The sequence below is a fragment of the Cupressus sempervirens genome, chromosome 4 (genome assembly GCF_028749045.1).
Source record: "Cupressus sempervirens isolate cs-2001-9-10 chromosome 4, ASM2874904v1, whole genome shotgun sequence".
In the NCBI taxonomy this organism is placed as follows: domain Eukaryota; kingdom Viridiplantae; phylum Streptophyta; class Pinopsida; order Cupressales; family Cupressaceae; genus Cupressus; species Cupressus sempervirens.
In genome coordinates this window covers 101,189,540-101,217,496 of record NC_143121.1, presented here as the reverse complement: position 1 = coordinate 101,217,496, position 27,957 = coordinate 101,189,540, and the positions used below count along the sequence as shown (strand labels likewise).

Genomic DNA, 27,957 nt, shown 5'->3' with positions numbered 1-27,957 from the left:
AATCGAATTATTACCGAGTAACAATATTGTGTGTGCGTGAATGTCCACTGGGACTACTCATACTGGCAGGTTATTTTGTTTGATCGCATATCATTTCAAACTTTGTTTTAATTAGCACCTTATGTTTTACTTAACTGCTTTCGCATGTATTTCATCTTATTCATCTCATTGAGTTTGGAGAGAAGCAATCCCTGATTCAACCTAGTTATATCCCAACATTCCTTCGATGTATTGTGGCTCTTGTTTCAAGAATCATTGACGTTTCATATTAGTTGTTGTCATTGTGTTATCATCGCTATTTGAGATGTGTTAGAGTTCTATAAAATTTAGAGTTGGGCAGATACTTTAACCAGTTCTCTTCTTTGCCATCCTGTCTTCATCACAGATTTGTTCCATACATCCACATCCACAATCTTCATCATATTTCATGCATGAATCTGGTAAAATACAAATCGTAGGAAAGATACAACAAGTAATAGCTCCCAATTTGTATCTTAGATTCCTATCTAGAATAATATTCACATGTTACCAGTGTTACACCGGCGCAGGGCTGTGGCGGTGTGAGGGGAGGTCAGGACGAGTTTCAGGTGCAAGAAAAAAAGGGCCTCAATTTGGGGACGGTGGGGGGACAACAGGGGTGCAAAGGGGGGAGGAGGGGGGGAGGGGGTTGCATAGTATATATATATGACTGAAAATGCTAATTATGAAATGATACTTCAATATATTATATAACATACCAAATATAGTTGAATAGAGAAAATTGAAATGCGATTCACAAACCACAAGTTCAAACTTGAAACTTCATAACCATTACCAATGACCATTTAACAAATTAACTTAGTTCAAGATGCAAGATTCAAAGTTCATTGTTCAAATATGAATATCATATATCATAAAGATGCTCATGATGACAACGAGCCGAGTAGCATGAAACAGTGAAATGAAATAATGTATCATAGCCATATCAAAGTGAGTACAATCAACAAAATGACAAAATGTCAATAATGAGAATGGAATCATCCCAAGTGATCTTTTAATCATCCCCTATACTGAAGTCCTAATCATCCCAAGGGTTAGCTTGCTTAAAAAAGTATTTTTTTATAACCTTTTGGGTCAATCAGCGGGTCGTACCCCGCAAGTGCCCTAGGAGCACCCGCAATGCACCCAAGTCTCATGTCCCACCCTAGTGCTCGACCGATGCAACTGAGGTGCGGTGGCACTTTTTCGGCTAGTGAGGGTACTCCGGTGTGCAACGCACCTGCACCTGGTGCGTACGCACACCGAGTGCTTCGAGTTTTTGACCCAAGTGTGCACGCCCAAGTTACACTACGTGTTACCCTTTTGCCTATACTGAATCAGGTATGTCGCTGATGCATATATTTTATCAGGGCTTCATAATTAGCACTTCATATGTCTTTGATACTTCACATCACTACTTGTATGACATTGCTTTAGAAAGGTTACAGGAAATCACAATTATTAATTCTTTGTATTTTGTTATCTTTTCCTCAAAGTGATGTGCTGCTTACTTCCATTCTATTGTCATCCAAGGCACCGTGAATGTTACGCATCATCATAGCTATCATGTGAATTCGATCCTGGCACTTATTGGGCTGTCAAATCTCTATGTAAGTCTTTTCCTGATAAATAACAAATAATCGTTGACAAAGAAGAAACAATCTTCCGACCTCATCCTCTTAATCGCTGTTGATAATACATGAAGGAGATGTATATATCTATAAAATTCTTCCTGGTTTTTACTTTAGACAACCATGATGATGACACTATTGACTGCAATAGTTTGGACATCTATTTCATTGCTACCGCATCTGAATTTGCAGTAGTTTCGTATCAGGATCATCGAATATTTCAGGGCATTGTCTGGCTGTGTAAATACCCATTCAGGTTGTTCTCTCGATGTCACCAACTTCTGGAAAACTGCAATAATGTATACTTTCCTCTGCTCCGGAATGAAGACTTTTAACCAGATTTTGATACATAAATGCAGTGAAATATCGAGTGAATGGTGACATGGTAAAGAGTTAGAAGTGTCATTTTGCAATCCTCTTCCATTTGTTTCATTGTTCCTTATCATAATCGGAATCCTGTTCTCAAACACTCCGATCTCTACCTCCGCTCAATTCATAACACATTGATTGCCTTTGCACATAGTGTTCCTGTGGAAGGTTATTGTAGATACCTGAAATATCCATTCCTGTTGTTGCTAATCTGAAAGTTGACTCTTATTGTTGTCATCACTCTTTCTTATTGCCAAGTGGAAGTTCTGAAACTTGATCGGTTATTAAATCCATGTCCCAATACAAAGGAAGTATAATGTTAGTCATAAAAGAAAAGGTTAGATTAGGGTCCCTAAATGGAGACTCTAAATTAGAAAAAATCAGGGCTCCATCAAATGCCAATGGAGTTATATTCTTTGTTTCATGGCATTGTAAATCTACTGCTAACAGCAACAGGTGGGTCAGACATTGGAGTTCAGTTTAAGGCAAATGATAACGATTCATGAAGAATCAACAAAACAACTGATCCTACATGCAGACTTCTTAGGGAGGAACAGCAATTGAATTTTTCTATTCATAGTTTCCTGTGGGAGAAGCAGAATGAAGGAGAAAGCACATTTCGAAGAAAGGACTTCCAACAAGAATATCATTATGTAGATTGTTTCCAAATGCTGGTCACTGTTAATGCAAAGCTTGGTTCAGCAATAAGGGATCACATTAGTCAAATGGCTTAGGGCCCATTTGGTTGCTGGAATACAACCTGAATAGGAATTGAAAATTAGATTTTGTTTTGTATTCTCCGTTCGGTGCACCTAATCGGAATTGGGAATAGGAATGCGTATTCCCATTTTGGCCCCAAAATGAGCATATGTCCATTCCCAAAAATACTTGTAATTGGAATAGCTATTCCTATTCTCATTTTGCTTTTTACTATTTAATCAAAATCTCACGTCCGATTAAGACTGCCAAATGTGACTGGGAGACGATTCAAACATATTTCCTATTTGACCACCATGGCTTGCAAGTTTAAGTTAACAAAGGAGAAGCAACTAAAGAAACTGAAATGGCTTGCGAACCTGCAGTTTCAATTTTAATTTTGAGTTTAATACCACTTGTACAGTGATCAGCCACCTCGCAAATGAAACCCAAATCCCTCGTGCCGGTCAAAAAACAACTCATTGCTTCCGGTTTCATAAACACTTGAGTTTGGTTCTTTAGCGCAGCCGTCAACAGTTGATCTGTCCACTACAAACACATTATGGGTTTCCTCATCGCTGCCATAATTAAAATGTAGGATGCTGATTACTAAAAAAAAAATGGCATTGAACAAATATATTTCTCCAGCAAAGAATTTTTTGCCCGATGCCCACTTTTGGTAATCAATATCAAGCGCCCACCCCCCATCATCCCCAACTATGTATTGCGTTCCTTCACATAGCATGGATGATAAAAGAAAAACGAGTAACAAAGAAGGCAAATGATCTGCAGTGTTTACCATTGCTTTAAACAATTCAGACTGAAGGGTTTTCAAGATAACTAGAACTTCAACCAGCTATTTGAAATGGTAATTCATCATTCGTAAGGACGCTTATATTTCGGCATTGAAGCTCTGAGCATTCACAATAATTGTCTATGATTTCAATTTTAATTCCAATTTCAATTTGGTGAACCAAACAGATAGAGAATAACAAATGGCAATTCCCATTCATCATCTCCATTCCCACTCCTATTTTTTTATTCTAATTTCCAATTCCTATGCCAGCAACCAAACGGGCCCTTAGGGAAAACGTCCTACCCCCTTCATGAGAGTGTTGGGCAGTAGTGATAACATGCAGGAATTACATTTCAGAAAATTGTGTTAATGTTGGATGAGGGTGTACATTATCATTCTTTCCAAAATAGATTTTGTGAAGACATCGATACCAGTTACAAAGGAAAGAGTTTGGTTCAAATGGAGGGATTGACGAGAAAGTGGACTTAATGAAATGCAACTTTCATAATGTCTCTACTATGGATGATGAGATACTTTCCCCTACACTTGTAATGAACAGGAAGCTGAGAAAGTTAACAGATTGTGCAAAAGTTCCAGACAGGACTCTATAACAGTGTGTGGTGGAAGCTAAAAATGTCAAGATAATTGTTGTTCAACCCCGGAAGAAGCTGAACAAAATCAAGAAAAAGCATGGGAATATAGTATCACAAGTGCATTATTATGAGTACCTCAAAATTTCTTCCAGGGAGGACCTGCTGACTTAAATGGTGACATGGATATATTGGAAAAAGCGCAGGAGAACACAACATCTAAAGAACCAATTTTTAGATTCAAAGGGTCAACTGCTAGCATACATTGTGAGATTTGAAGGTTGTCCTATGTTGTTTCGAGACTTTGCATTGTTAAGTAGAGCTGTTGAATTTTCAGGGTATGAAATGTGTATATTCAATGTTCTTCATATTGAGTGGCATTTACATGAAGTGGATCAGTTTCATCTAAGCCTTGGCATATGGCATGATGAAACAACAAAGATTTCAGGTTGCCTTTTGGGCATAGAAGCTGATTGAAGGAGTTGGACAGAATTGTATCATCTAACTCTTATTGGAGGTGGGCTTACGGAATCATTGATCATTGTCATGACTAATTATGCACTTAAAGTAGCCATTGTTAACATCGCTGGGAACTCATAGAATTAGGTGGACATCATGCATTGGCAGCGTGATAAGAGATTTATATCCCTACACTTTTCGCTGGTGCAAGACCATTTTGATTTGGAATCCATTAATCAATTTTACAGTGGGGATGCTTCAGAATAACGAAGTTGCAGACTTCAGCACTGTTGACTGCCAAAGTGGAGCCGTGGAGAGATACAATGCAAAATATTAGTTGTCTTGTTGTGATAGTTGGTTTGTCTAAGGTTAAGGGCCAAGAAGAAGACCTGGAGTTTAATGATTCAAGAATTGATAAGATCAGATATGGAGTTCGAAAAAGAGATGTTTATCTAAGAGTTGTGAAGCAAGAAGGCAGAGCAGTGACACAGAGGTTGATATGGGACCCTGGCATTGAATGTTACCATGCAAGTGCATATTGCTTGAGGACAAGCAATCTCTGGGATGGGATGGTTGTAATATTCCCAATTTGGTTGTGTCAGCCAACCTAATTTCATAAATAAACTAATTAATTCTTTATTGTGCCAACCTTCTCTAACCACCTTAATGTCCCCCAATTTATGTTGCTGGGTCAGCCAGGAAATATTAAATAAATATTATATTGTTAGTTATTTGTTTCTAGGCCTACTTGGTGTTAGCTTTGTGGCAGTTTAGGAAGAGCAATATAAAAAAGCCAATATGGGGTGAAATGTGGCATAATGAAATGGGGAATCTGTCACTGCATTTAACGAATGCAAATTGCTCTTTCAGATACAGACCTGAGATACACCTGTAGTGGGACGAAAACCCTATCACACTAAACTCTATCAATGTTTCTGATCTTTTGTGAAATGCCTTATGAATATCTCTGTTACATCCCAATTTTGGACCTAATTTAAAATATAGCCATTGAGGTTCACATGAAATCAGTTGACAGTCAAATTTGTTATAATCTTGTGAAATGGTAAGATGGTTAGTCGTTATAATTTCATGCGAAGATAACATGCTAGTTGATTATTTATCACGAATTCATGGAATAAAAAAGGTAGTTAGCCGTTATGATTATTTATGATTAAATAACTCGATTGGTAATTTAACTACGGAGAATTTCCTTGTAGGAAGCACGTCGAAGGGGTGGAAGCATTGTGTTGTGAGGTTTTCACACATCGCCCCAAATCTTGGGGACCCCCCTTTTTTTTAATCGCCTCAGCAAAATTTTGGATTGCCCTAAAAAATTTTGAGTTTTGAAAATTTCACGCCTTGGCACCTTCAGGACAAATGTGGGAAGGCTTAGCTTATTTTCACCCGGTTTCAATTGAATTTTCTAGAGCTATCAATTCTATCCCTAGGCCAAATAATTTTCCAAGTTAATTTCGACTTGGCAAGATACAATTGTGAATTTTGTACTTAGACGATTTCTTTTGAAAATTTGGTTTTAATTGTGTAAATTTGGATGATTTTCAAAAGGGAAATTTTAATTAGACTTAAGTTTTGGAAAATCTCAATTTTTTCTTTGGTGAAAATTTTAATTTTGTTGAAATAGGGCTGAATTGCAAAAAATCGATTTTTGGTTCTAGATGCAATTTTATCTTATCTTTATTGGCAGAGCAAAATCGATTTAGATTAATATTGCAAAAATTGGTTTTAAATGGATTAATTTGCCTTGAAAACTTTAAGCCTTTAATGAAATTAGTAATTTAATATTGAAAAATGGCTTTTGGCTAGCCAAAATCTAATTTTAATGACGTATTAATTACTAAATCTTCATTAAATGGAAATATTTAACACCTCTAAGGCATTATTTATTTTCTTTTTGCAATTTTGGTCCAAATGGCATTTTAAAAAGTTAATTTTCATCATGGCAAAATTAATTTTAGCTAAGTATTTAATTGTGGGCCATGATTTTGCATTAATTATTTGTTTTTCTTTCTCCCAGGGTCCAAATTGGCCAGCTTGGAGGAAATTAGAAAGTTGGGTATAAGAGGAGGCCTCTCTCCCATTTCTTCCTCACTTCTCACTTCTTCTCAAGGCGTTGGTGATTTTGCAAGAGCAGATCTGCACTATTCTTGCTTGGCGAATTTTGTGGGAGTCGAAATTTGTGGAGGGCGAAATTTGTGGGGGCCGAAATTTGTGGAAGATAAAATTATGATTTTTTCAAGAGGCTGCGATTTTTGCCCTAAGTTGGGTAATTTTATTTGGAGGTGAATTGCATGATAAATTTCTGATTTGCAAAGGGATTTGAAATTCTTGAAGTCATATCCCAGGTTCCGAAAAGTCGCTGTAAGATTATTGGTTAAGGTGAATTTTCATCATCTAGAGTTGCAAGGGGTCCTTAAACTTACATCCATCTTTCGTTCTAGTCTAAGGATTGCTCCTCTTGGTTCTTCTTGCCTTTTGGTCCACCACTCTACCATCCCGTAATAGGGCGATGAGCATGGAGGATGGTAGTGCAAGTAAGAATCCCAAGCGGGCAAACACTAAGAAAGACAAAGAGGATATGATGCCCAAAACACCCTTCTTCTTGAAAATGAGGCGAATAACCAATACCAATGGCGGTACAATAAAAGGATATACAAAAGGCAGTTGCACATCACAGCCCAAGTGTCAGCACTTCTATTTCAACCATGATGAGCAAAGTTGGGGTGGCACTTGATTTTGAGGATATTAGAGAAGAGGATGTCAACGAGACAGATTTTGGATCGAGATTGGATGAGCTGGGAAAGGTTGCCATTAGGAAGAAGCATTTGGGCACCCTTTCCTCTCTCAATGCTTTTATTGGATTTGAGAAAGAATATGAAAAGGATCACGAAAGGATATTACAAGCAGCAAGTGGCGTGGCGAAGTCAACGGAACTCAGGGCGAAGCACACACCTTGTCCTCCTATGGAAGAAGTTAACGAAAGGCTAGCTAAGTTCATTGCCTTAGCTAAGAAAATGAAAGAAAAGGGAAGATTTATATTAAAAGATCATTTGATGTAAGCCCAAGTGGCAATTTCCCTTTCTTCTAGAATAGGACAAGTGTCTATTTCTGATTGGCCACCATTTTGGTGCCTTTTCATTGGTTGCCACTTTTTTCATTGGTCCATTGATGAGGTGGCAGCTTCTCATTGGCCAATGGGGTGGCAACCCTAATTAGGGTTTTGAGGATCCAATCTGGATCGTTTATCTTGTTTTGATCTCCACCGTCCGTTGTATTTCTGGCCCCTATAAAAGGCCATTTGCTCTCATTTGTAAAGGGGTTGGAGAAATTGTTGCGAAGATAATACCAAAATTGCTCTCTTTTTCATTGTTGCGATTTGCATGTTGATTAAGAACATTGGGTATTATTGCATGTTTTCTACTCCCACTTAGTTAGATTTCCTTTCAAATCCTAATATATTATGTAAGTGATACAAAACTCGCATCAACACATTGTCAGAAAAGAATTAGGCACAAGAGCATCACCATCACTAGACAAATGGGTTAAGGACCCAACGATTTGAACAAAAGATACATTTGTGGGACCTGCATGAGCTATTAAGAAAATAATCTAAGAACACATAAAATAATCTAATTAAAATATAAAACATACCTCAAGGGATTTTAATTGATCTTTCATCATATTATTGTAATATATATATATATGTACATAGAAATATAAAAATGAAATGGCACCATTATCTTATAATAACTTAGTAAAATGATGTCACCCCATTGATATATTTACATGAATGTATGTAAATATATATTATAAAAAATAAACCGAATTATTATTTTTCCAACACTTTCTTCCATCCTTTTATCTTCTTCTTTCAAACCAAATTGGATGGCTATCAATTCTATCCAAGCCAAGAAGTCTTGACTTGTCTTTTATATGGAAGCTGTAAGAGAGTCGAACATAACATTCATAACACCCGACTACCTTCTACTACATTCCAATCTCCTCTCCACCCTTCATACACCCAATTTCAAATTATTTCATGTGCCGGATTCACACCTATTTCAACCAATATTTTCCATTCACAAGCAGTGCTTTAGAACTCGGATTCACTGTTATTTAAATTTGTAGTTTCTATTCACAAGCAGCACCTTAGAACCTTGCTGTGTGTGAATCGATCATCACAAAAGACTGAGTTTCTCAGCATTTTGGATACATTCTTAGCAACTGAAGGAGAGCTGGTTACCAAGTTGTTTTTGCAAATATATCAGGACAGAGCCAAACTATATCAAGTCGTGTGAAAAACCATTCCAGTGCACGTTATTCCCATGATATTTTTACAAGTGATTTCCATAGCTGTAGCTATAATTTACCATCACTTACAACTTTAGAGAGTTGCTTAGCAATAAGCATATTGATGTGTTATAGCATGGATTCATAAACCATTTGCCAATAAATTTTAAAGTTGGCTGATAAATATTTATGCACGTCTCTTTCTTTAAAAGAAGTTTGTGAAATGTTGGAAGATTGCAATATTCATGAATCAATAAGAGTCGGATGCTTTGAAATTTTGAACACTTAGGACTCACTAGTGGGCTGTTAAACCATGAAAAAGGTGAAGAGGTGAGATGAAATCCTGCAAAGATTAAAGAGTAAAATCAGAATTGATACAATAAAAACAAAATAAATAAATTTTACTTAATAGCTCATGCTTGATCATGTTTATTGTATTTCCTTACTATCAAGTCAAGTAGTGTGATTAGATACCAGGATGCTCAGTGGATGATAGGGTGTTTCATGTCTATTTTGGATAGGGAGGGTCTTTCTCGTTAGAGATTGTGAGGGGATAATTTATGGTCTGAGGTTGGGTGGTTAAGCCCCTAACAATGTTTCACCTTTCCCCAAAGTTGTCGGACGTGCAACAAACAAAGATAAGCTATGCATTCAAACGTTTGTCGGAAATAAGTATTTTTACTTTTATGATGTTTGTTCAAGTGGAAGGTAAGATAAATTGAGTTGTATCATCGTTACAATTATTTCTTTAAAAAAAAGCAATTCTTATCGTCGATATAAATGGAAATCAATTAGATCGGTTGATCTTCTATCTGAATATGAGATATATCTATAGGATTGTTATTTTAGTTTTTCATATATAAGAATAATGATTATGAGCATATCTTCTAATCTTATGTTAATGCCACAGTTTAGCAAATCGGAAGGAAAAGAATGATATAGTGGTATCTAATGCCCTAAATGATCTAGTGGTAATTGATGTCCTAAATGATACAGTGGTATTTGAAGCCCTAAGTGATACAGTGGTATTTGATGCCCTAAATGATCCAATGGTAATCGATGTCCTAATTGATACAGTGGTATGTGATGCCCTAATTGATATAGTGGTATTTAATGGTAATCATCATTTGATTTTGATTTAGCGGTATTAGATGGTAGTCGTCATTTGATAATGTTATAGTAGTATTTGGGGACTAACCTGGGTGGTTGCAGAAGCATCCCTAGATTGATTTTGGTCTCAAATTCCATGGTATGTAGATTTTAATTTTCATAGTAAATTCATTGATGATGTTTTCAATTCTTAGTTAAAAAATTTTGTTTAACTGATTTTAACCGTTAATCTCATTCATATGAACGAAACTGATTTAACTGTTTTCCTTATGAAAAGAAGTAATTAACTATATTTCTTTGATATGTTAGTTGTTAATTAAGACCCGGGTAAAGTGGTTGTTACAATCTCCTATGATGTCACCCTCAAGGATCCAACAAGGAGCTAGACACCTGACAAGAAGATATACAGACTGACAAGAGAGTCTTGAATGCAATATCAGGCAGGGACTACTCCAGCAGCCGAAGTTGGAAGGGATTGTTTGAGGCAATGTCAATATTGCCATAGCATTGCATCAGGCTTGGGTGCAGCTACACCTGTGATTTTAAGTCTATCAGATTGCAACAAAAATAGAGAAATCAGGGTTAGGGCAAAGGATGTAAGATGCCGACATTTGAAGTGCCATGTTTACAGCTATAGCAGCAGCCACAAGTACGAGTTAGGGCTTTAGCATAGATTATCAGAGTAAATGAATTTCATATGTTTCATTTCAAATATAAGAGTGTCATTTATTAATGCTTTCAAATAGAGAAAGCCGCAAACCCTTCCGCCGTTGTAACCTGCGAAAGCCTGGTAATGTTATCATGATTATTTAATATTTAAGGAGTGCCTGAAAGGGTTCTTGTTTAGAAAATCAGTATGACATATCCATTCAGAACTCTAAATATAAGAAAGAGTGAAGGGATTGTGATATTGTTCATCTTTCATACAAGATATCAGTGAAATTGATGTATTTTGTAATTCTATATTAAATCTATCTTCCATGTAATCTGGCATTTGGATGCTGAGTATCTTTCATAATTTTACATTGCTGTCAGTTTCAGTATTAGACTATGGGAAGTTGTTTTTATTTTACAGAGTAATTGTTTGGGTTTGAAAACAATTTTATCATAGAACTGGCTAAAGGATATTTGAATGCTCCTGACAAAAAGTTTGTGTATTATAACATGGATTAGGGGATAAAGACCACTGCCTCTCTTACCATAGTGACAAAACTTGCTATTTGCAATATTAGATGATTGCAGTGTAAAGTCATAGATGACATTTTATCTGTAACAATGGAGAAATCGATTTTTGGCATATTGAGGTGCTTACATGGGTGAGATTCCCTAGCCTGGGAATATTAAAATTACATCTCAATATACAGTTTTCCAGAGAAGCTAGTTGATAGTCACAGGAGCTCGAATGTACCAGGAATCATACAATTTGTTCCTTATGCCAAATAATCAACTAGAGATTATTGAACATCTCCATTGAACTAATCCAATACTGCATGTCATTGTGTTTACCTTGTTGCACCAAGGATTGCCCATCCTATCATGGGACAAATGTTGCAAAGCAGGCAGCTGAGTTTTGTTAATGTTTTAAGCCAGGAATCAAGATAAGAAGCGTATCAACAAATGAACAAAGAGACACGGCAAATTTATCCTGGAGAAACCTTCCACCTGAGGGTGTAAAACCCAGCCACACCAAGAATAATCTATTTATTATATAAAATATAAGTCTGAGTACAATCTGAAACAGTGAAAAATCCTGATCTGAGATCAAACCCTTATCTCTTGAAAATTATAGATCATCCTCTCTGCAATAATGTAACACATCACTAAAAGATTTATCTTGATTGTCATAACATACAAAAACCAGTCGTCTCCACACGGAAAATTATCCATCTTTCTTTTAATGGAAGACTCTTCATGATGCCAAATATGAGTCTATTCAATTCCCAATCGGATTTCTCTTCATATATCGCAGCAAGAGTCTCTTCATATAACTCCCAATGCTATATCATCAACACTCCCTCTTTACTAGGGAGTTATTTTTCATGATATCTGAGTTATGTAGTGATATTTCGCCATGGCCACTCCTAGAGGGTGAGTCCATCATGGCTACTCCCATGAATGGAACACAAACGAACACAAGTGCTTGTCACAAAATCACTGAACGTGATGTCACCATCTCATTATGACATTCATCATGGCTACTCCTAGAGGGTGAATAAACACAAGTGCTAAGTCTTGGAGTCTCCTACATGACATCCATAGTGACTACTCCTAGAGGGTGGAACAACAGCTTGCACCACAAACTTCTCTCACAGGAAAGAATACATTAACAAGGGCTTGTAACACAAACTTCTCTCATAGAGAAGGATGATTAACAAGGGCTTGCACCTCAAAATTCTTTCGCAGAGAAGAATGCATTAACAAGGACTTGCACCTCAAACTTCTCTAGCAGAGAAGAATGCATTGCTTGCACCTCAAATTTCTTCGTCTCAAAGAAAAATGCATTCCAAGGAAGCATCATTGATGTTGAAACTCCCTCTCAACAGGGACTCCCTCTCAGCAAGGGCAGCAATCTCACAGCTTGATATCACAACAAATTACAAATAACTTCTATGTTTGACAAAACAAGGATCCTTTGCAGTCACACTGTCAAACGAGCTTGATGATCCTTTGCAGTCGCACTGCCACACGAGCTTGATGATCCTTTATAAAGGACTTGGCACTCTGCGTCTGCCCCTCAAGCTCCCTCTAAATCTGATTTCTACAGCTCAATAGTCTCCATCTAAATCTTATTTTTTTCTCTTCAAAGGAACTAATCCCAATGACAAATCTGTATAGGTCATTCCTCTTTAATGAAGTTATGTCCTGCTAATTCAGTCCCATGGCTACAAGCAGCACCCCCATGCTCATTTCTACAGCCTACATTACTTTGCATGTAATCTCTCATCATCCCATGGATTCTCAATCCATCCTGGAAGCATTTTTAGAGAGATTATAGTAGTTCATAGAAACAAAAACTACCCTAAAGAGAAGCACACATGATTCACTATTCGCAATAAATTATTGATCATTGTTCAAGGATATAAACATAAAATACTTCTCTTTATTGTATAATTTTTCTCACAATTCACCAATTGTTCTTCCAAATCTTTGCATTTGAATCTTCAGATACACCCGGAATAAGAACAGCAAACACCCTCTGCACTATTTATATGCAGCCCAATAGTATGATAGTGACACGGCAGAGTCTAAAATATGTAATCCATGGCCGTTGCCTTTTCCTCGCAGTCACTCCAGTAGTACATCAAGTACAAACATAGTCCATGGAACATCAACCAATGTAATGGTGAAGTATCATACTGTGGCATGACTTTTTTTGTATATTTCTTGCATTTCTTTATATATGATGCATCCAAAATCCAAAAAAATAAATTCTCACATCCGTGCATCCAATTCTTGCATCCGCATCAGCATCGACAAATTAGCAGAAAGCATCTGTCTAGATCAGAATGCATTAGATAGTTTCATATTACAAATTCTGGATGGCGACAGGCTTCAAGTGGGACAATCCTATTGCATCATTGAAACATGGTTTAGAATTCCAACAGACTATCATGCCCACTGACTGCACTACAGATGGAGGAGTTATCCTGTTCTTGAAGGATGAGGTATCCGGTATCCCAAACAAGAAGGCACTTTTAAGTTTTTATTCATCATGTCAGTAAGTACTTAAGTGAGAACATATTACTACCATTGGGGAGCACAGCCACTTTTGTCTGATGATGAAGGCATGTGTTTTCATGATGGTCTCATATGTTTGTAGAGGTGGGATAATGTTGTATGCCAGGCTTAGAAGTGCTTGCATGAGGGAGGCATCATCAAATTAGTGTCTCAAATGACATGACCTAAAAATCTTTACATTTGACCTTTTCTATATTGAAATAATATAAACAAAGATTGAAAGCATCTACAGCAAAACACAAATTGGATCAAGATTGAGAACACATCCATAACAACGCTGAAAAAAGGATGTCTGCCCCAACTGTCCTAATATTTGGTGGTATCAACATCTTATGGTAATTGTATGAAGTCAAGATAATAAAGCCTACAAGAAAACATAAAATCACACAATTAAGTTGTATTTACTTTGCTTTCTCTCGACCTATTTTTCCTCGGAAAAGAAAAATCATGCGTATACATTATCTCTAATTTGTCTTTCCCTAAAGATCAAAGACTACACACAGAATCACTTATATTCCGAAACAAAATAGATCATTATCTAACAGTCGATCAGAAGTTGGGTATCTTTTTTTTAGAGAAACTGTATCTTATTTACCTTTAAATAAAATCACGTGCGTAAGTCAGAGGACTAGAACATTAAAATAAGCTCATACAATAAATTTTATTAAAATATTACAGTCAAATTCAATTACATTAACTATCCAATATCACGGACTGTAAAACATTAAAGACTTTAATTCATAACACTCTAACACAGATTCGCGTAATACCCAAAACCCTAATCGAGGTTCCCATACAGCCCATCAAATAGTTTCTTGGTATCATAGCTCTCTATATGCAATTTCGATTGAGAAAGCTTACAAACTAAATAACCAGAAATCCAAACTCTAGTTTCTGCAAAAATGCATAAAACCTTTATTTCTGCTCCATTTATGCCACTGCAATTGCTGGGTCTATTGTCTGTTCCAGGTGTTTTTTCTTATCTGAAGATTTGTCTTGAAAATCTTCAAGATTGTAGATGACTGTTATGTAAAGAGAACAGCTTGGGCAACGTGCGGTTTCTTCACCCATCTGCAATTCTGCTCTGGTAATTTGAAAAAGATCTCCACATGGGCATGGATATGTGAAGGCCTGCAATTCCTCGTTCCACTCCATATCCTCGATCTCTACATCGTCGTAAGACATTTCTATTTGCTGCTCTTGAATTTTGAAAAAAAATTCTGTTGACAGAAGAATAGAAATTGATGCGCCGCCAATAGATTTTCTTTTACAGAAGAGTTGGAAACCTGATAAAGATTGTTAGCGAGAGAATTGTATTCAACTGTTTTTTATACTCTTGCGTTTTTTTTGAGTCTGCGTAACTGTCTTTCAGATATGGAAAGCCCTGACTTAATTGACGGCCAAAGTCGCCCTAACTTGATCTCCGACCGGCCACTACTTGCAGGCTTCCATTTATAGTTAAGTTTTATTTTTCAATTAGATTTGGTTAATTCTATTTTTGGACGAAATATCTTTGGTGTGCAATATTGTAATATATGACGTGGAAGATTTCACTCAGAGCTCATAAGTTTACAACTATAGGAAGATATTTCTAAAACGAGTGAGTACTTGAGTTCTTGCGTTTAGACCATTGGTTGTAGTTTTAATTGCATTAATAATATTTAAATACAAGTAGAAAATACATATTTAAATATTATAAATGATTATTATAATAGAGAAATATTTAAGATTTAAATTTATTTTATTTTATTTTTATGAATAGTTATTTTCTATTAATAAATTAATATACTTGTTACAAATTTATTAAAAAGGGGTTGGGGGATACAAGATCACCCCACAAAAGTTCACACAGTCATAGTCGGAATCAACAACTATTTATTAAAAAAATAAAATTAACCAACCTCTGAGGCTGCCAAAGCAATACCAACGGAGAGGGGTGGTTCATCTCAATCATTAAAACCTCAGTCATCCCTGAGTTAGCAGGCGGACTAGGAATAGTCCAGCCATCAACTTCATCATCAGGAATCTTGTCTTTATCTTTTTCCTCTACCCGCGGTGGAGAGATAGCCAAATTCAAGTAGAAATGCCACTTGTCAAAAGCAACAGGAGGAGCACCAGAAGGGGGAAGCACCAGACCCAGGGACCAGCTAGAACCACATTGAGGCAGAGAAGCCGAGAGGCGACACTGCCAACCACCATCGCCACCACTAGGAGAGCGATGGCGGGGAGCCTACAAGTGTGACGTGTGTGAGGGCGAGCAAAGGAGTTGTGCCCCAATGGCGGCCCTTGCGTAGAGTATGGTCAGTCGAGGCATCGGGAGGCACTATGGGATCATATAGGGTGCATTACCCAAATGATTGAGTAACTCCTGAAGGTGGCCCACCTCCAAAGCCACTTTGTTAGTCTGAACTTGAATCTGCATCATGTAATTATTACAAATACATGCTTTAGTGTACATAGCAACATTGATATCAAGAAAGTTGTGAGTGAAAAGAACAACATTCCTATCCTTCCATAAAGTAAACAAAATCTCCATCCTAAAGGTATGCCAGATATGGGTAAATTTCCTAGGGATACTGGGGGAATCACCCAACACAACCATATGCCAAGAAAAGGGTCTTGGCTTAAAAGGCTTAAAGAAATCATGTATCCAATGCTAGTAATTTTGAGCACGCCTATAGAACCAAAAAATATTTAGAAACGATTCTAGTTGCCCACAAAAAGGACATCGAGGATCAGGAACCCCACTATGCTTGAGTCGTGGCCTAAGGGGAAGCCCTTGAAAACGCAGGCACAGGGCAAAATGGGCAATCTTGGGCTCAAAGATAACACTCCAAATAGTGTCAAAACGCATCCTCCATTGATAAAGAGAAGACTACAGATGCCATCTTTGGTTGAGAGTATCCACCATGGGAAGATGAGGAGAGAGCCATCGATATCCTAAGCTTGGCTTGTAATTGGTGAAGGCCATTGTAGGATACCACTTCTAGTCCTTCTACCAAGGTCGAACGGACTGAATTCCCACCTTGTGAATTAAATAATCTAGAATTGTACATAGTAGAAGATCAAAAGTCGGTCGATCTTGACGAGCAAGATGGAACTAGACTTGTATATCCTCTCAAGATCTGAGACTCATAGAGACCTTGGAAAAGAGGTCTTTAGGAGTCTTGATGTCGCATTTGAAGTAATGCAAAGCACTCGCACCTCGAGTCTTGGCCAAAGGAACACCCTGAATGGGAAACAACGAGTACCACCAAAGGTTATATTGATTTAGGGAAAGCCCATCAGGAAACACATCACCAACCTAGCAAAGCCAAGGCTTGACAACTTCCCAAGCCTTCCATATGCTCTTGATAAGAAAAGAGCCCTGGATGTGAACAAGTTCCTCCATGACAAGAAGGGTTTGAAAGACAATCCCCTTCCATGCAAGCCTATTGATAGGAAATCCAGAAGCGATGCAGTGCCGAACCAACACTTTCCAGGTTTCATCACTAGTGATAGCACAAATAATCCACTTAGCACAGAGTGCGAGCCCTTGTTTCTGGGTGGAAAGAAAACCACTTTCAGACTCTTTGGGGAGACAACAAAAATCCCAGGCAACTTGGTAAAAGCCATGGTGATCAAAACCAGACGCCCAAAGAAAGTCACGGAGTAAGCATTCCAACTTAAGGTAAGAGGCTTTGGAAGGAGCCCAACAACTGGAGTAATAAACATGAGTAGCCACTAGCACCTTTGAGAAAATCTAGAATTTCCCCGCAAGAGAAAGGGGTTTAGTAAGCTAGTAGTCAAACTTTCTTTTAATTTTCATGAGCACAACATTCCATATGTCCATCGGTGAAGCTTGGAAAGCAAAGGGAATGCCCAAAAAGCAAAAAATCTCCCCATAAGTGACCCATTTCCACTTGAATTGAGCAAGCCAGGGTGGGGCTAGAAGTAAAGATTGCCTATAATAGAGCATCTTGTGCCATTGAATAGCCAAACAAGAAGCTTGACAAAAGGTGTCCAAGAATTGCAAGGCATTAGAAATGTTCTCCTCATCCTCCAAAAGAGTGAAAAAAGAATCATCATCAAAGTGCCATTGACAAGCTAGGAAGAAGAGTTAGGCAAGGAAATGCCATGAACCAAACCAGAGGAAATAGAGTGAGATTGGAAGAGCCCGAAGGCTTCAAATTGAAAATTGTTAATAGTAATACAAGCATTAACATCTCCAAAGAGCATCTCCACAAACTAAAGAAAGTTAGGGCTGAACCCCAAAGCCTGAAGCATAGCCAAAATAAAAGGCCATTTAATGCAATCATAAGCTTTGGCAAAATCAATTTTTAAAAACAAAGTTTGCTAATTGGATTTGTGAGCCCATTCAACCCCTTTCCAAACAGCAATGATGTTGTCAAGAGTATACCTGGACTTAATAAAACCAGTTTGCTCTAGCTGCACAATTAAAGGAAGGAGATGTCTAATCTTAAGAGATAATGTCTTAGCAATTATCTTGTATGACACATTCAACAAGGTGATGGGCCACTAGCTACAAATATCCTTAGGGTCACCAGCTTTAGATATGAATTTTTTGTTTCCTTTGTTAATAATGGCTCCTAGACTCTTAGTATGGTAAGCTTCCAGATAGACTCTGTGCAGATCTTGACCTATAGAGTCCTAGAGGTGTTTGTAAAATTCACAAGGGAACCCATCACACCCAGGGGACTTGTCATCTGCCATAGAAAAGACAACTTCTTTGAGGTCCCTAATGGTGAGAAGTTGCTCATGGTATGCCCGTTGCTTGATCGCTAGGCAGTTTGGAGTAATAGAAATAAACTTTCTAAGAGCTTCCTCCTGAGCAACTAAATTTCGCTACAAATTGAAAACATTTTCATACTGATGCACAAAAGCTTGTAGGATGTTAGGGAGATTGGAGAGAATAGTATTATCGCCAACCTCCAACCAATGGAGGCGAGCTTTGATTCCTCCCCCCCCCCCAACAGCATAGTTATCCTCAATTTGTTTATCATGGCGAAGCTTGGCAAGATGGATTTGTAAATCAACATCAAACGGGTTAAGGGTAAGAGCTTCAAAAGCCATCCTAAGGGCCTTGGTATTGGCTTCATAAGACTATTTTCTGAAAACTGCCAACTGCCTCCCATAGATTGCAAAGAAATCTAGCAGTTCTGGTAATAGCATCATTCCACCATTGAATCCAGCCAAATTGAGAGTGAGGACATGGCTCTAAATTCCAAACATGTAGGATGTGAGCAATAGTGGAAGAATGTGTCAGCACCAATGTGTTGAGGAAAAATTATGTTCTGACAGCTCATTGGGTAGTTGTTTACCAAGAAATAGAAAAGTAAATGGGATAGTGGTCTGACAACGTCACATCCGACAAAGGAATGACATGTAACTCTCGATCCTCAGAAAAGGAAAAAAAAAATTGTGCAGTAATCATAGCTCAATCAAGATATTTCAATATGTGATCATATCCAACTCGAAAATTAGACCAAGTGTGCCAGACCCCACTCTGTTGGCAATAGTTAGTATTGAGATCAAACATGCCCAATTTATTGTGCATGTAGTACCATGCTTCCCTTTCCCCAGCTATCTAGCGAAAAGGCAAAATGTCTTCTTTGTCAGAAGCCAGTTCAACCATATTAAAATCATCACACATCACCCAAGTAGCTAGAAGTAAGTTGTCAACCATCCAACACCAAAGTTGAGATCTTTCCACAACATCATTGGAAGCATAAACATTAACTATACCAAAAGAATGATTATTGATAGAAAGCAATATCCAAATAATTTTGTGCATGGGGTCAGAACCATGCGAAATAATAACAGAATGAAGACAAGGTGATAGGAGAGTAACTACACCACCTCTACCAGTTTCATGCTGAGATGAAAACATAATGTCATTTGGCCAAATGACGCAACATGCAAAAGAAAGCACGAAACCAAAGATTTTAACCTCTTGCATACAAAGAAAATCAAAATTGCCAAGTTTATGATAGGTATCCCTAACATAGTACTTTTTGAAGAGGTCTATGAGACCTCATACATTCCATGATAAAAAAATTATGAAAACTTCTCCATATCTTCTTTGTCCTCAAGAGAGAAGTATCTATTTTGTGTAAAAATAGAAACTACGGTAAAACCAAAAAAAAACTCTCCTAGAATGATAGCTCATTGCTTCTCTTCTAGTTTCTTAGCATGTCCAAGAGGACTGCGAGAACATCGCACATTCTGTGTCACAATGGAAGACATGATAAGTGGAGTGCGAACCACTACAGGAGTGGTAGCCCTCACAAATGCCTTGATCCCCTGTGAAACAACAAAGTTTGAAACCTATGAAACAACAAGATTTGACTCTGGTGAAACTGCCATCAACCTTGCAATGGCTAAGGTTTGCGCTCTTGTTTGTATAGGAGGAACGAAAACTGCAACAACATACGTCTTATTGGGAGTGGAGGAAGCCTTGCCTTTGTGCCCAATAGTGGTCCATTCCTCCTTTTGTTTTCCTTCCGCTGGTTTACTAGGAGCATCCTTGGACAAGGTTATAACCCTAAGTAATGCCAAAGGGCAATCCTTGATCTTGTGTTCAACTGACTAACACCTATAACAGGTGTTGGGTAGGTTCAAATAGAGAACCTTCTAAGAGAAGGTGTGGGAACCAACTTGAGTCTCTACAGAATCCTTGAGATCCTTAGAGAGATCAACCTCAACACAAACGCGTCTCTGAGGGCGAGCATTGAAAAATTTCTCAAGTTCCTTAATAACAACTTTGCCAAGAGTGTTGGCAATGGACTCAATAAATAACCAGCAAGGCAAGAGTAGACAAGGAACTCAACCCAAATAGGCACCCTAAGCTTCTTGGCATTAGAAACTATAAAGTCCTGCGACCATCATTGGAACACAAGCAAGGAGGAACAAACCGACCAAGGGTCATTGGTAAAAATTGCATCAACCTAGGATGGGTTAGTGAAGTAGAATAAAAAAAACCTTTGGTAAAGTTTTGCACAACGTCAAGGCCAACTCCATGAGGAGTCCAACTCTTGTTAACCCATTCTCAGAGCATGGCTTCAGGAGGAATCCTACCCACAATACCCTCTCAAAGTATGTTGTTCTAACCATTCACATGCAAAATCAAATTATTGCAGAGGAAGGATAATATCAGGATTACCTTGTGGAAAACCTTTGGGACGAACTTGCGAGGACGTTTGTTCAATGGAGGTGTCATGGCTTTCCAAAGCAGTAATGTGAACTTCACTATCAACTACTGGGTCGCAACTGGCTGGAACCATTATAAACTAGCCCTAAAAACTTCTCGCATTAGATGCAGTTTGACATATGGAGAACATATAAAGAAAGCTCAGAGAAAGAGTTGTACGCAAGGAAACTCAAAAGACGCATGAAACTCTAGCAGAGTGAAAAAATAGATTTTTAATTTGATATAAATATAATTTAATTATAATGTTAAATATTATTAAAATATAAAATCATTAAATTTGGATTCATAGATTTTTTTGGGAGATATTAATCCAACATTTAATTTTGAAAATAAAATAATATAATCAAAAGTAAAAATACTATGTTGAAAGTGAATAAATTAATCAGTAGCTATGTACAAGTACTTAGATTAGAATATGTTAAATTATAGTTTATACTTATGTTAAAGTTCAATTAGAATTGGAAGTAATTCTAATTTCATTTTTATGTAAGTCTATTTAATTTTAATTAAATAAATAATTTAGATGATAAACTTCTAAAATATAAAATATCATGATATATATTGTTTTGTATTAAAGTTATAATTAATTTATTAAAAATAAATTAAAATAGATTACAATAAATATAACATTATTATTATTATTTTTATAATTTGCAGAGGGGGCTTACACTCAGCTAAATTAAAATATATTCCTTGCTTAACAAGTCATTAAATAAAACTAATTTTATTACTATGACACCATTGGCTAAAGTTATTTGTTGACCTTTTTTATTTTAATTAAAAATATAATTTAGATGATAAACTTCGAGAATGTAATGATATATATTGATTTGACTAAATTTTATCAAAATAAATTACAATAAATATAATTTAGTCTTCTTCTTTTTTATTTTTTTTATATATTAAATAAAATATATCAAATAGATATTATATTTATGTCTATGTATACTATTTAAAAAATATAAAACCAATTTTATAGTTATTTTTAGTTCCTCGACGAAAAAAATCTGACTGACTATTATTAATTACTTTTTTGACAAATCGGATTGAAGAAATTTTCTTATTTTACAAAATAAATATTATTTTTTAATGAATGTAAACTTGCTCACTAACAATCATCTTTTTGAATTGGTTTTTTTTTGTTTGTAAATGGAAAAATGGTTATCTTTTTTCTTTGAATCGGCATTATTTTTTTTGAAAATTAGAAAAAAAAAAAAAAATTGCAATGATAACATTAAGAATATTTATTACTAAAGCTTTACTTGTGATTTTCCTTTATTAGCATTGATCTCTTTGTTCCTTAACCATAATTGTTCTTGGTGGAGAGGCACATTGACATTATAAGAATTGATTTGAATTGATGGGTCATTCCATAGTTTAATGGCAAAAAATTCTAATGCTCTCGGTTTTTGGATTCTTTACTTGAACATATTTAAATTGTGTTATGGGGTTCCATCCATGGTATTGTTTTAAAAATTTAAATTCAAAAGTGTTGGTTGTAAATTTTCTTAGCTAACTTGTTTCATTTCATAGTTGCTTCCATTTCCTATAATGAGGAATATTGTTATTGGGTTGTGTTCACAGACTCGACAATATGGATATATATGGAATTATTGTTATTTCAATGAATAAAATATTATCTCAGTGTTACAACAAAAAATGATATTTGATTATGTAGATTTGAGAGGATCTATGATGCTCTAAGTTCTAACTCTGACTAAAGCTACCAACCTTGCTTTTCCAATTCACCATACAAATGATTAGCTAATTTTGATTTCGATTATATGCTAAGAAATTCATGATTTAGAAATCATTTTAGTTATTAGTTTTTCAATTTTCAAATCTTTTTATTAAATTTTAATAGCTCTATTTTATAATTATTTGATTCTTATATATAGTCACATTTCTTGTTTCACTGAGTAAATCTATATATAATATTATAACAAAATAATTTTCTCAATATTTGGGAACTTGTAGCTTTGTTACAATCATTCCTAAAAAGATGTGTATAACTCCTTAAATCTACAAACCAACCATAATGTAGGAGAAAATAATTAAAATTTGAAAACTTATATAACTTTTCAAATCTACAAACCATTTGAAAACTTAATAACATGCATGTAAACTTTAAAATAATATAATACATTTTTAAAAAATTAAAATAAAATTTAATTATAATTGGTCCAAATTATTATTAGTTCCTGTCGCATGGCAGGATACTATAGCATCTAGGTGTGTGTTATGTGTGAATTAATATCTACCAATGGTAAAGCAGTATTAAATTCTAGCCCACTATTTTCTAATGTTGCTTTTTTTCTCACAATTTTATATAATATAAATTTATAATATTGTCGATTACTTATTGGATCATACTTTGAACAGTAGGGTTTTCACTCCTTTTGACGCACGAGCAAGCAAGTATTTTTTTCTGAACATCCTAAATAAGTTTTTCATCCAGTTGTATTTGCTTGTCCTATGAACGAACAATACAATGTCTTTATTATATCATCTGTAGAGATATTCAATGCTATGTTGTTTTAATAGTGGATATAGTACAATAATTGTCGCTTTCTTCGCTAATAGCTTGGACTCTTTGATTTTCACAATTTGAACTATCTCGTCCTCTATATTGGCTCATTGAAAGATGGTTGAGAAAACCAAACCAAGATATTTGGTTATTTGGATTTCATTCATTTGTTTATGTGGATTGCATTCATGGCACATGTTTAGGTGGTAGATGACGCCATTTTTTTGGTTGGGAAAAATGTGGTCTCGATGCATCTATTGATCTCTTTCTAATTAATGCCTTCTAAAATATTTTATGTTGTCAGTTGATAGATTCAAAATCCCATGTGAAATCCCAACATCATTAATTTTAAGCTATGTTTTGTGCATTTTGAAGGTAGTGGATCATGGCAATCATGCTTGTTGTTGCTTACATAGTTGCAGGGAGGAGTTCCTTCAAACTATTTTCATTCTCTAGGTAATTTCTTCTTATCCATCTTTCATTTTTGGGTGGGCATTTATGTTAACATTGAGAGTGTTTATACGTATTCTTCACGCTTTGTGTTTCTTCCTTGCACCCTCTTAGATATTTACTTGAATAACATTTTAACTAAGTATTCATGTCAATCATTTCTCATCTGGTAAATAGTTGCAGAGAGCAACACCCATAATGGTTATTAGATCATTTTAGTTAAGTATCTATCTATTTCATATTTTACATCTTTTTAAAGATATTTTGAAGGGAATTATGGTCTAAAAAATTGAGCATGTAATATTGATCCATATATTGTGCTCATTTTCTCTATCTTTAGATATATGCTTGGGAGCTCAAAACGTTTTTACTATTAGACAAGCTTTCCAGAATCCTTCCTTCCATAAGGATTATATATATAGTATTTTCAATAAGGATTATCTCATTACATAGTTGCTACTTTGGGAATCTTACTATATTTAGTAAGTTGGTCATGTGAGCTTGGAATGTTCTAATTTCTTCCCTGTGGTTCATTTTAGATATATCAACCTATCAATAAAGTTCCATTGCAATACCAAGTCTATTTTTGATGTTATTGAAATTTTTTAGTATTGGTAACAAGGTGTAAATTTTTTACTATATTACTACTCTACCACTCTGCAACTTTCCCGCTCCCCCCTCAATTTGAATTTTGAACTACCATGGTCCTGGAGGGCCCAGGCATGCTTGATGCCTTAGTGTGCCTAGACCTACACATGGTGTTGGATTGCCTGAAGCGTTGGATCGGGCATGCACTTCTGAACCCCCTTTGTCGATTTTGGAGTTGACTCTACTCGTATTGATGTTGGGTCCATCGAGTCTATCCCCCCCCCCCTCAAAGATGGGTGGAAGAATGTCCTCATGTGTGAATAGGTGGGAAGCACCAAACTTGAAGCTCCCAAGGTCACCCACGGAGCTATAGGACTAGAAATCACTTTCCCGGACAATGTTGTGGACAACACTACTGCCTCCCTCAAACATTGTATTATGGGTAGGTTTATATCCTTCAGGCCTTTGAATGAGATGATGAGGAAATGGGTCATTTAGGAATGGAAGGTGAAGGAAAGCATTAGTGTTTCGGCAATGCCCAACAGTCTCTTTTGCTTTCATTTCACTTCTATGGAGCACTTGGTGATTGTCCTGTTTGGGACCTGGTACTATGGTAAACACTACTTGGCACTGGAAAAATGGCACCCTGGCTTTGATGTCACTCAGGAGCTTTAGAGCCTAGCCCCAATCTGAATCTGCCTTCCTAGACTATTGCTAGAGTTCTAAGATGAAAAGATCCTAAGATACATTGGAAACACTTTTGGACATTTCGTCACTACTGACCAGGTAACTCTACTTAAATCTAGACTTGTTTTTGCTATATTTTGTGTGAATGCCACCATTAATTAGACTCTCTCGATCATGATCACATTGTCCACTAAATGGGGGAAAAGGGTCCAATCGATAGAATATGAGAACGTAGGATTGTATTGCCAAAATTGTGGTTACTTTGGACATGAGTTGTCAACTTGCTCTTCTATTTCTATGAAGGACAAACAAAAGGTGGATTTGTCAGGCATTGTTGAGGACTATGTCTTGTTCAGGGAACCTTCATCCTCCCCTGAGAAAGTAGAAATGAAATTATGGAAGATTGTCTTGGTAGTAAGAGAGTTGAGGAGGACAAGAGGGAAAGTAAGGTGGAAGAGACTACTAAGATGCCTAAGGTGATGACAATGGAAGCTAAGGAAGGAGTCGAGATGGAGGAATAGCCATTTAGGAGAGAGATTTATGACCTTTTGAAATCCCTAGTAGTGGGAGAAGTTAACACTAACCAGGCACTAGAGGAGGGTGAAATTGGTCCCCTTGAGATGGCCACCCACGGTGTGATACCTTATGGTAAGGATCATTCAGGAGGCCAAGTGATTTTAATAGTGATACCGCTGGTGTCCTCGAGCTCAACCTCTAGGAGATAGACCATGGTGTTGATAACACTTGTAAATAACCCAATATTAGATATGGGGGTGGGGAGTTCTAAAATATAAAAACCTAATAAGTTGGGCCAATGGGGGATGTTTACCCTGAAGAGGCTAAAAATTGGGGTCTCTGGAGGAGGTTGTGGCTAAGGCCATGAGAAGCTTTGAGGAGGTTGGGGGAAGTTTGGCCCTCTCGGCCCCATCCTCTCCTCAAATGAGTGTTATGGGAGAATGAGAGTATCCCAAGAGGAAAACCAGGGGGGGGGGGAACTAGATGTGGGGGTGACAACTATCAAAGGTCACCCAAACAACAGAACAACTAGGACTAAACATGCAGCAAGGGAAGTGGCCAGTGGAAGACAACTTACACTAGAGACAATCAAGAAAGGTAAAAAATGAAATTCCCCTCATGGAATGTTAGGGGGCTGAAAAACACCCCAAAATAGTATGCTCTTAGACAATGTATTCTGGTGGAGAAGATTGATTGTATCCTCATCTAGGAAACAAAGATAATAGACCAAAATTTTACTACGGTGGTGGAGAGGCTCTAGCCTAGGGCGGCTTTCTTCCATTCAAAAGCTAATGGGGCCTCAAGGGGCCTTGCAATCATGTGGAACTCTAGTGTCCTAATGGGTAGGGAAGTCCTTAAAGAGAAGAACTTCACAGTTTCTAAGTTTAGTAATCATAGAATAGTGTTGAATCTAGTAAACATTTACGCCCCAAATACCAGGGTAGGAAGAGGTGAACTATGGGATAGGATCGGAAGAGAGATGGGAGTTATAAAGAACAAGAGTCTTGTGTGTATGGGAGACTTTAACACCCCCTTATACCCCTTGGAAAAGCTTGGGGGGATAATTGACTTCTCGGAAAGTATGCAAGACCTCTTGGAGTTCATAAACACTAATGACCTCCTAGATGTGGACCTGTAGGGCAATCCTTTTACTTGGTCCAACTATAGGAAGGGTCAGGACTTGATTCAAGTTAGGTTGAACTAGCTACTTGTCTTGGGAGACTAGCCCCACATCATCCCCTCCTCCTTGGTGAATCTCTCAAGGACTATTTCAGACCACTCCCCAATCCTGTTCAACTGGGTGAATGATTTGATGAGTGGACCTAAACTCTTTAGGTATGAAATTATGTGGCAATCTCACCTGGACTCCAAAAATAAAGTGGAATAATAGCAGAATATAAGAGTGTATGTGACAGTTATGTTTCGCCTAACATAGAAACTAGATAATGTAAGAAAGAATATCAGCGAATGGGCTAAAAGATCCTTTGGGGATGTGTTTAAAATATAGTGGGATGTTGAGGACAAGGTCAAAAGGCTGCAAACTACCATGTTAGCAGGGGTTGAAATTGAAGCAACCACGCTAGAGGAAGAGATCTGTAGGAGGAAGTGGAAGGAAACTAATCTCAAGGAGGAGATTTTCTATAAGTAAAGTTCTTGTATTGCTTGGTTGACTGAAGGCAACATAAACAACTCTTTTTTCCATAGATCTACTTCAAAACATAAAAAATACAAAATTATCACCTCCCTAGTGGAGGCAGTGGAAGGAATTTGTAAGAGCAAGAGGAAATGGGTAGGCATGTTGTGGCCTTCTTCATGAATGCTTATAAAAAAGAGGACAGAAGGTGCAACAACATAATAAGAAGTATGCTTGATAATATCTCAAAAGTGTTGGGGATGGAGGAAAATGATAAGTTAAAGAAGAAAGTATCAAAAGAGGAAGTGAAGAATGTTATTTTCTCTATGAAAGCCTTCAAGGCCTCGGGCTCGAATGGATTCCCACCAGCCTTCTTCTAGCATTTTTGGCAAGTGATAAAAAATGAGCTAATTTGGGCCACTAGAGACATCATTAGAATTGAGGAATTACTAAAAAGGATCAATAAAACCTTCTTAGTTCTTGTGCCTAAAATTCAATCCACCAAAACTTTAAGTGATTTTAGGCCAATCAACCTATGCAATACCATTTATAAAGTGTTTTCAAAGGTTTTGGTCAACAGGATTAAACCCTTCCTAGATAAGGTTATTTGGAGCCCCCAAAAGGGGTTCGT

The 27,957-nt window shown here is 36.8% G+C and overlaps 1 protein-coding gene across 1 annotated transcript; it reads right to left on the bottom strand.

Moving 5' to 3' along the window:
- Positions 1–14,351: 14,351 nt before the first annotated feature.
- Positions 14,352–15,216, bottom strand: LOC149560135 (diphthamide biosynthesis protein 3-like). Its single transcript, XM_089824525.1, has one exon. The coding sequence runs from the start codon at positions 14,898–14,900 to the stop codon at positions 14,646–14,648; it is 255 nt and encodes an 84-aa protein (XP_089680651.1). The 5' UTR covers positions 14,901–15,216; the 3' UTR covers positions 14,352–14,645.
- Positions 15,217–27,957: the final 12,741 nt, after the last annotated feature.